This window comes from Lathyrus oleraceus, chromosome 6 (assembly GCF_024323335.1).
Source record: "Lathyrus oleraceus cultivar Zhongwan6 chromosome 6, CAAS_Psat_ZW6_1.0, whole genome shotgun sequence".
Lineage (NCBI taxonomy): Eukaryota > Viridiplantae > Streptophyta > Magnoliopsida > Fabales > Fabaceae > Lathyrus > Lathyrus oleraceus.
This window is the reverse complement of record NC_066584.1, coordinates 312,251,502-312,262,223: the sequence shown is the minus strand read 5'-3', so window position 1 is coordinate 312,262,223 and position 10,722 is coordinate 312,251,502. Positions and strand designations below refer to the sequence as shown.

Here is a 10,722-nt window from a genome sequence, read left to right as displayed (position 1 = left end):
AAAAAAATGTTAAAAAAATATTTGAAAAATGACTACCGGAACTCTTTTGCAAAGTCTTCCGGTACTCAAAAATTGACTATCGGAACTCTTTTGCAAAGTCTTCCGGTACATAAAAAAATATTTAAAAAAATACTTGAAAAATTGACTACCGGAACTCTTTTGCAAAGTCTTCCGGTACACAAAAATAAAATTTTAAAAATATTTAAAAAATAAAATAATAAATTAATTAAAAATATATAAGGATAAAATTGGTATTTTTTTATAAAATGTAGGGGTGGAAGGATAAATGTAGGGGTATAAGGTAAAACTTTCGGTATTTAAAGTTTGATTGGACCCACTTGGAAGAAAGAAAAATCTGGAGGCAATAGATCATTGAATCCAGCAACGAAAACGAAACCCCTAACCTAAACCAAACGCGAATTTTTCTTCTCAATTCGATCGAACCTTGCAGTTCTTCGATTCGCTGTTCGTTCCAATTCCATGACGACACCATCTTCTTCCTCATCCTCTCAATCGCAATACGCATATTCCAACGCTCCTTACTTTCCCGTTCCTTTTCACCTTCAACAACCCGCAACCACCACTCACTACGCCGCGCCGTATGTTGCCGCCCCGACCGCGCAACTTCCTCCGCCACCAGTTGTTGGTCCCGTTCCCCCGCCGTCTGCTTACTCCGTGCCGCAGTATCAGGTAGTTTTTTTATGTTTGTATTTGGAAATTTATAAAAAGAGATTTTGGTATTAATTTGATTTATGGGGTTTGTGATTGAACAGGCACAGCAGTTATTTGAGAGGGATGCGCAAATAATAACGCCGGAGGCTCTTGAGAATGTGAAGGCAGCTATTGCGAGTAGCGACGTTGAGCATAAAGCTGAGACAAAAAAGAAAGCTGTTCCTCGTAAAGCTGCTGGACAAGCTTGGGAGGATCCTATACTTGCAGAGTGGCCTGAAGGTATTGTATGATGATGATTTTGTTATCACTATTTTTTTTTTGTATTTGTTAATTTATTGGAAGTTTTGCCGTGAGATGTAGTATGTGTTCTGAACTGCGATGGTCAGCATATATTCTGTTATTCCGGAAGTCTTTTTTCTGTAGTGATTTTGATTGTGTCTGTTTTGTGATTTTCTTCTTGAGCCTATATTGGAAATTTGATTGGGGATTTTGAACATTTTGTTTAGAGATGTAACCCGTCATAACTTACATGCCTAATGACTGGTTATGAATTTATGATACTTGGGAGCTAGGATGGTTTTAAACTTGTGGTCTGTGAGTCTATGTGTACGATCGCAATGGTCAATGTTAGTATGTTAATTGTTAATTTGTTAATGCTAGAGATGGAAGTAGAACCCGATACCACCCTTATCGCTCCACTTCTTAACTCCTCCACCCAGCTACCAAGCCAACCTTATATCCCCTTGATGAGAAACACGATATTGCAACGCATGTTATAGATCATAGCGTTCTTTTATGTAGACTTATTTAATACAGATTTTTAGTTGATCGAGAATATTGTTAAACAGATTTGGAGAAATACATTAAGAAATTATAGTGTTGAAGTTTATTTACCAGTCCAAACTCTCTTGTTTATGAGATATATTCGATTTGGAAGTTGGCTCTCTTCTATTTTTATTTCATCTCTCTTCATGACTCATCATTATCATTTTCTTGTAACTCTTACACTTGGAGTTTAACAATTCCCTTGGTCTTCTCTTGCTCTTATGATCAGCACGATTCATTTGGCAGGGGATTGTGTTGTTTAGGAGTTGCTACTATGTTTTATAATGCCGATATGTAGTCTCCCATTCTCTCTATATGACATTAACAGAAGATAGATAACTTTCACGGACTGATTTATCTTTACTGCTTTATATAATCAGATGATTATAGGCTCTTCTGTGGTGATCTTGGTAATGAAGTCAATGATGATGTTCTTTCAAAGGCATTCACACGATTCCCTTCCTTTAACATGGCAAGAGTAAGTGAACATCTTATCTAACTGAAGTTCTTATACGTTAGTAATGGTTGGTTTAGTTTTAGCATTTTGTATTTCCTTCTCAGATATTTGTTTGAAGGGACAGAGTTGTTAATGATTTGTGTATCTTAAGGTAGGTCTTGCTTCACAATTTACATTTAACAGGCATTTTGTATGATTAAATTGATGCATTATTTTGTCATCTCAGGGTTTCCTTCATCATTGCTCATGGTTCACAAATCAGGGGCACTCAAAATTATTAAATGGTGACATTTGTTTGTTTTGTTTTGTTTTGAGATCTCAAAAGTCAGTTGGAGTCAGGTTGACTTTCTGATTTTGATTAGCTGATATAAATTTACTAGTTTGGACACAAATTAGTATCTTCTCCTAGAAATTGTTGTGGAATTCGTTCAGTAATATAACCTTGTTTGGATAAATAACTTAATTTAACACTCTTAGCCTCATTTTTCTACAAAATAGATAAAATAAAGTCATGTTTTCATATAAGCTATAAGTTGATTGCATGAGCTATCATAGAGAAATATGCTGAAAACAACTTATGAGCTGCCATACGTTGTTTCCATAATTTACAAAATGGTTCTGTTTGTTGACTGGTTATTGTGTCAAGGTATTTCCTTACCTATTGGAATATGTAGATACTGAATAATCTGCACATTACATCAAATCTGTTGAAACTGGAAGTCAATCAGAGAATGCATTCTGTATGGCCATCATTTACAAAAATTTAGATTAATGATAATAAATATAAGAACATGTGTTTAGTAGCTCTTCTTGTGACTTAGAATTTTATTGCTCTAAATTTTGTTACTGCAAGGAAGAGGGTGTGTTATTTGAAAGTAGATATATACTTCAATTCATATGAAGAACTTTTGTTTATGTGGCAGTCTGTCCGCTGTATTTAATTTACACATTTTGCATGTCTGCTATCTAACCTTGTGTTTATTATTTGCTAATATGTTTGTGGTGCATGTGTTTTCTTTGTAATTTGCTGTCGTTAAAGGTATCTTTGATCTTGTCTAGGTTGTTAGAGATAAGCGAACTGGAAAAACAAAGGGTTATGGATTTATAAGCTTTGCCAACCCTGCTGACCTTGCTGCTGCTCTTAAAGAAATGAATGGTCAGTAAATTACAGATTTCTATGAACATCTTTTCTCATTATGTCGTGTGTATCTTCTTTCTTTTCTTCTGATGACCCTTTGATGAAAGTCACATGCATATATTTTAAGTATTATTATGTCATGCCTAACTATGTGCTTTGGTTGAATATTTCAATGAAAATTGTGTAATGCCAGATAATATTGACTTTTAAGTTAGGGATATAGGTTTGCCTAAATCAATAAGGAACCTGCTCGTTTAAGTATTATGCATGTCATGTCCGAACATATATGCTTTTATTCAAGTGCAAATAGTTCCATGCAAGAGTCAGATACAATGATTTAAATTAGGGTATACAATTTTGCGAAAATCAATATTGAGATTTGGAATTAAATTTAAAATATGGTTTGAAAATTCTTTGCAGACCCGGTCATTCATATAGTTACATAAAAAGAGGTTGTGATGGAAATTTGTTTCTTTTATACATAAATACATGGATTTATGGCATATCTAATCCCATAGTTGAATTCTATCAATAAGCCAACAAGAAACAAGGTCAATGTTGCTTAGATGACAATTCTACTATAGATGATTGGCCACACTAGGCAAGATAGGATTAAGAATGATATTATCAGCAAGAAGGTAACAGTAGTTCCCATAGTAGAAAAGCGTACAGAATCTTGTTCTGGGTGGTTTGGTCATGTGTGGAAAAGGTCCATAGAATAGAAGCTCCACCACAGTTAAGTAAGAGTCAAATCATTAAGGGAAGTTTGGAGTTATGTGGTCTATTTTTTGATATGATCCATGGGACAATATGCACTCATTGATCTAAATAACTTATCTCTTCTAGTTGGACAATGCTCCGAGTATTGTTGTTGATGTAGGTAGAAATGATTGTAGCAAATGCAATAACTTGAGTACCTTGATTTTGATATATTGTTTTCAGGTAAATATGTTGGAAACCGGCCAATAAAACTACGCAAGAGTAAGTGGAGGGAGAGAACTGATTATGATGCACTGGAGAAACAGAAGGTAGCAATTTACTTTGTCAATGATTTGAAATTTGTTAATGCATTTTCTTGTATTTCTAACTTAAATAACTTGTTTGCATTGCAGAACCATATTCAGAAGAAACCGAAAATGTCAAGGAAGAGTATCCTCCACAAGTGAAAATAGGCCAGAATCTGTATAATTTGGGTTATCAAATATAACATTGTTTTCAAATGATCCGTTTTTTCATCTGAAATGTAGTTCCAATGTAACAAATTGAAGGTTTGCCTCTGAATTTTCGTTCCCAAGAATGTGCAATTTAAAGATCATGTGTAAACCATTTGTGAAGTTATTGCCTCTGGATTTTCTTTCCCAAGAATGTGCAATTTAAAGATCATGTGTAAAGCATTTGTGAAGTTATTGCCTCAAGCTACTCAATATATTGACAAACTATTTTGTACATAACCATGCTGGTGACTTGTTGATTTATTTTGCCATTCCATATGTCCTGAGTAATATTTCGTTATCTTTGGTCTGAGGCTCAATACTTATGGTTGTATTGCAAAATAGAAAAAATAGAAAAAATAATTGTGAATTGAAAAGCGGGAGTGTTTTAAACAAACAAGAAAACAATAAAATCAACTGCCTCACTATCAGCTCAACTGATAAAAAGAGAAACTGATGGATCTATGAAAACAACTATCATCCAGATGGAGAGGGACACAAGTCACTGCCGTTAAAATCATGTGAATGATTACGAGACATTCATATTTTTTGAATGCTCATCCCGTTTTTATTTAGCCCTTGATCTTCAAAATAGAGTAAGACTATGCTGGTTATACCATTTTTCAGGGATAAATAGGGGGTGACATTGAATTGAAACAACACAAAAATAAGTTGATTCTTGATTTGATAATTATCTCGTTAGATGTGGTTTTGTTTGAACAATTTAGATTTCAAAGAAGAATGAAGAGAGAGGTATATATCGGAGTGAACTAAAGAAAAAAGGGTACGCGAGGGACCCTAATTATCGGAGTGAACTAAAGAAAAAAGGGATCAAATACGTTTATTGACTCGATCATAAAAGCGACTATGCGTATGTTTCTTTAACTGACAAAATTGACAATGTAAATTAGATAATTTTGATAAGCTGAACACCAATTTTTTTAGCTCGGGAAGACCAGTCTAAACAGTAGTTCAGTCTGTTTTAGCTTAGGGCATGAAAATCATATTAAACCTTGATAAGTTAGGAAATCGAAATAGTAGATCAGTTTATTTATCATATTTGTAATCAATTTCTATTATTCAGTAGCATAATCGAAAATCAAAACTCCCCCTTGTTCCATTCGGTTGGTTAAGTTGATCAAGAGTCATTGTGATACGACATTGGAGTGTCGCTTTCCGTTTATTATATTTTTTCTAAACTCGTTTTTGACCCGTGTGCGACAGCGGATCAAGTTCGAAGATGAAAACATGGTGAAGACGGACGTGGTTGTGGAAAAAATAATGGATGCATGAAATCGTATAGTAAATTCTTCCACAAAAGAATTATACGTCGATTTCGTTATGCATTTTAGGAAAAAAAGATTATGTTTCAAAGGTTTTGTTTTCAAACCTGTCCAGAAGAGGTTTCAGAGATGCATCTCCAGAACAAGATGATAAGGTGCGGAATCAGAGATATATCTCCGGAATCAACATGTCAGATTTTGAATGGTCCACAATTGTCTATAACTTCTATAAATTAAGGTGTCATTGTTTCTTATAGTTCACACAAATTAAAAATGTCTCAAATGTCACAAATAAAAATCAACTAATATGTCGTAAATGTCTCCTTCTTTAACGCAACTCCCGGACGAAACTTTAATCTCATAGAGTACACATCTCTTATAGATATTAAATATGAAATCTATCATCTCATATCTTACGGAGACAATCGAAGAATTGTGAAGTTCGAGTACCGTTCACGGTCCATTGACAGCGGATGAAAGGTTGAGTTCAACAACTTTGAACTCAAGACAAATGCAGATGTAAGGACTATGCGGAATACATTTTTCCGTTTCGAAACAAAAGTTTCGTTCGAGTTGAAAACGACGATTTTAAGATCGGGCGAAGATTTAGAAGTGTCCACCTAAATATTGAAGTGTAATGATGCATTATATGTTAAAATCATCTATATAATATTTATTTTATATTTATGAATGTTAATTTTATTTTATCAAATTACATATTTTTGGTGTCTGTTTCTGATACTAATGTGCAAACCTTTCGAAAATGTATCTACATATACTAAGATGCATCTTCGAAATTAAAAAAATTCAACTTATAAAAAAATTTGATGTATAAGACATCACTTAAAATAACTTACACGGAAAAACCGAGAAATTCCTCAATTTTAAACCCATATCCAATTCCTTTCAAAGAGAAATCCATCATTAGTCTTAAAAGACAAATATAGTTTATAAATAAAAAAAAAATCACATTTTTAAATTTTTAAAAATTAAAAAACTCTACATCAACATAATTGGGCAAATTTACCGAGATAACCCACTTTTTCGAAGAAATTCCCAAAATAACCCAGTTTTCAAAAAATTTCCCAATCTACCCCACTTTTAAGAGGAGGCGCCAATTGGATTGGCGACCCCTCTTAAAAATTACAAGGAGGCGCCAATCCAATTGGCGACTCCCTTAAAAAAGCCTCAAATGAAAAAACCTTCAACATGAAAGTTGTAGATCTTTTCAAGACAATGAATTTGGATATAAATTTTGCATCATTTGGAATTTTTATGAGAAAGTTATGGGCAGTTGAAGTTGGACTTCTGAGTTTTTCAACTGTAATCTGATCTATAATGTCTTGCATTATTTCATGTGTTTCTTTTAGAGTTATGAAATTTTGTCCAACATAACATTTGAAGTAGACATATTAAATTTTCCAATGCACTTGGTCCCACCTCAAAATAATTAAAAATGAGTGGGTTAGGTTCCTGCGAAGTTGACCTAAAATTAGGGTTTCAACTGTAATCTGACCTATAATGTTTTGCATTATTTGATGTGTTTCTTTTAGAGTTATGAAATTTTGTCCAACATAACATTTGAAGTAGACATCTTAAATTTTCTAATGCACTTGGTCCCACCTCAAAATAATTAAAAATGAGTGAGTTAGGTCCCTGCGAAGTTGACCTAAAATTAGGGTTTCTGTCAAAATGATCTATAATGTTTTGAAATGAATGATGAGCTTCCAAGTTTCAAATGGATTTTTGATGAACATGAAAGTTGTTCATATGGCGACTGTTGTTAAAACTTGAATGGAGGCGCCAATTGGATTGGCTAGGGCAGGTGCCCTAGGCTAGGGCAGGTGCCCTAGGCTAGGGTAGGTGCCCTAGCCAATCCAATTGGCGCCTATGTGTATGTTTTAAAAGGAGGCGCCAACTCAATTGGCGAGTCCCTCATAAAATGCCTTTTTTGTCTTATAAATAGATGCGTTGTGTGACCTATTATTCCACAACTCATATAATCATTTGGCTATCATGTTTGGTGTTCATCGCCGATACGGTAAGGTGATTTATGCGAGAGACAAACCTCAATTGCTGATGCTGTTTTGGAACATCACCACGTTAGATCAACTGAAGAGGGAGCTGGTTCGATGGTTAGACGGGAAAATACCAGAAGGGGAAAAAATCAGAAGTATTGAGAGACTTGACAGTATCTTTGGTTGGGTGCGAATGAAGACTGATAAGGATGCTAGGGAAATGATGTTTGGTCGAGATGACATTAATTTGATTGTTGTAATCAGTTAGAATTATTTATGTTTTCAGATGTTTTATACTGATGTTGGTTATGAAACTCGTTGTAACAAGAACTTAATGATATATATTGATTGATTGTTACAGAAATACAATGTTACAAAAAGCATAAGATCAAGACAAAATGTTACAAAAAGCTTAAGGTCTAGATAAAATGTTACAAAAATCTTAAGATCTAGATGATGCTCCTTGATTGGGACAGTTATTTTTGTTGTGTCCTGGTTGACGACAGATACTACATAATCTTATCATTTTATCTGTGGAATCCATCTCTGTTCTGATACGTGTGCTGTTTGGCCTTCCTTTCTTCTTTCTACGCATCTCTTCATTGTGCCAAACAATATCTCCTTCATATGGAGGCCAGTAATCCTCCATTGGTAGTACTGAAAAGCTTTGACTATATACATTCATGATGGTGTTTGCCTTGTACACATCAGATAAATGGGTGTAAGCGTCTTGACGAGTATAAGCGCATGCTGCAATGACATGGGAGCAAGGTATGCGGAAGGCCTGAAATTTTCCACAATCGCACCAACTTCTGTGTAGTTTAACCGCGTAGGCTAAGTTTGGTCTCCCGTCGCTGTTGCCCATTGTTTCCTGGACGCTGAAATTTTGTCTTTGATGGTCAAACACTGTTACAGCGTGTGTCGTAGCTTTGATGCTCTCCTCTTTCATGACCTTCATGCAACACTCACTGAATACTTGTCCAGACATTAACACTGCACTCCATCTTTCACCTCTGGTTGCGAACATAGAAGCCAACCTATAATAGGTTGATCTTACCAAGGCGGTTATCGGCAGGTTTCGAATTCCTTTGAAAACCCCGTTCATGCATTCCACAATGTTTGTTGTCATGTGGCCCCATCGACGACCACCGTCAAATGCTCTTGTCCACTGCTCAACTGGGATGTTATTTATCCATCTCCCCGCGTCTTCATTAGACAGACGAATCTCATCACGATAATATTGAAAAGACGGTTGAGTTAAAGCATACCCAACATTCACCACCTTCTTGCGAAGATTCTTATCTTTTATAGCACGCATGAAGTTTTGTGCAATGTGTCTGATACAGTAGACATGTGTAGAAGGAGGATCATGCCATCCGTTGTCATGGTTGTTGTAGGCACTTTCGATGGCAGCATGTCTATCAGAAATCAAACATAGATTGGCTTGTGGAGCGACATGCGTTCTGAGATGTCGAAGAAAGAAACCCCATCCACAAGCCGTTTCACCTTCAACAAGAGCAAAGGCAATGGGAAATACATTGTTGTTACCGTCTTGTGCAACTACCATGAGCAACGTACCCTTGTATTTTCCGTATAACCAAGTGCCATCAATTTGTAGGAGAGGTTTGCAGAAAGCGAAACCTCTGATGCACGGGTCAAATGCCCAAAAGAGACGGTGAAATATTCTATTACCTGTAGCACAGGTTCCGTCTGGCATCATTGCTGGCACTGTCTCCAGAATTGCCACAGTTCCTGGGACATAAGTTTTTAGTGCCCATAAAAACCGTGGTAATTCCTTGAATGAGTCCTCCCAGTTTCCGAAAACCTGCTCAATAGCCTTTGTCCTCGCAATCCATGCTTTCTTGTAAGATGGAGTATAATTATATGTTGTTCGGATATGGGATATAATTATACTCACCTTCACTGATGGGTCTTTATTTACCAATGGCAGAATGTCTCGACATATCAAAGCTGTGCTCAGTTTACGGTGATCTTGTTCAACGGTTGTTGCGACGCAACTGTGTGGTGGGTCTATTGAAGCGATCTCCCAAGAGTCATTTTTCTTCTTGTAAGATGCAGCCAAACGAAATTTACAAAGCATGTTACGACATTCGATAACATACCTTCTAGAATCAGTGCGTTTCACCGTAAAGTCAGCAAAGTTGTTCATGTGGTATTTTTTGATTGCCAAGACACATTCCTCTTTCGTACGAAACATGTCTCCCACCTTTAATTCGCCTACTGGTCTCGGATACGGATTATAGAAGACACTGTCGCACATTTCATCGTCGTTAAGAGCCATATTTGTCATATGTTGAGGAGGAATATAGGCATGAGTAGGAGGTATTGGTGGTGGTTGAGCCTCATCTTCATCGTCGTTATTCAGGATGTGATCAACCTGTATCTCAGTCTCCTCTTCTTCTTCATCAATAACGTCGACCTCTACTTCTGCTTCTGGGTTGAGTTCATCTGACCATTGTGCATCATCTGCAGCATCTCCACCAGCTGGATCCTGATCTGTTAGTTGAGACTGTTGAGACGGTATACATGGCTGTAGAGTAATGTACAACTCGATACAATCCATGCCTGAATGTTCATGACTAAGAAACATGCTTTCAACATCTTCATCGTCTCGTATCTTTAGGGGGAAAAACTTGCATTGACCATTCTCAAAAAATATAGGATTCTGATATGTCATCTTTGACACATTACCTGATGCTATGAAGGATTGTATTCTTTTTTTGAAATGCAAAAAGGTTGCATTTCTCTTCATCGTGACTCTAATGGTATCAGTGTTTTTAAAACAAAAACCATGAATCTCAGACTCAAAAGTTTCACCGTTGCAGTGAACGTTGATACTGTATAATGATGAAGATGACATTTTGGAGATGAAAACTATTTTGCAAGTGCAGATGAATGTGAGTGAAGATGCTAAGTATTTTGCAGATGATAAGTATTAATGTGAGTGAAGATGAATGTGAGTGAAGATGAAAAGGATTTTGCAAGTGCAGATGAATGTGATAGTAAGACACTTAAATAGAAGTGAGTATTCAGCATGCAGGATACTAGAGAGCCACGTGTCTGAGATGATGTGTCAATCCTGCAAGACATTGTGAGT

The 10,722-nt window shown here is 35.9% G+C and overlaps 1 protein-coding gene across 2 annotated transcripts; it reads left to right on the top strand.

Annotated features, from left to right (window-relative positions):
- Positions 1 to 335: 335 nt before the first annotated feature.
- LOC127092089 (uncharacterized) lies at positions 336 to 4,567 on the top strand. Of its 2 annotated transcripts, XR_007792107.1 has the most exons (7): positions 336 to 690; positions 774 to 951; positions 1,878 to 1,975; positions 3,014 to 3,110; positions 4,035 to 4,120; positions 4,205 to 4,366; positions 4,435 to 4,567. XR_007792107.1 is itself a non-coding variant. In XM_051030890.1 (6 exons), exons 1-6 carry the CDS (start codon positions 481 to 483, stop codon positions 4,256 to 4,258), a joined length of 723 nt encoding a protein of 240 aa, XP_050886847.1. In that variant the 5' UTR covers positions 336 to 480; the 3' UTR covers positions 4,259 to 4,567. The 2 variants fall into 2 exon arrangements, 1 of the variants encoding a protein (XP_050886847.1); XM_051030890.1 differs by having other exon boundaries at positions 4,205 to 4,567.
- Positions 4,568 to 10,722: the final 6,155 nt, after the last annotated feature.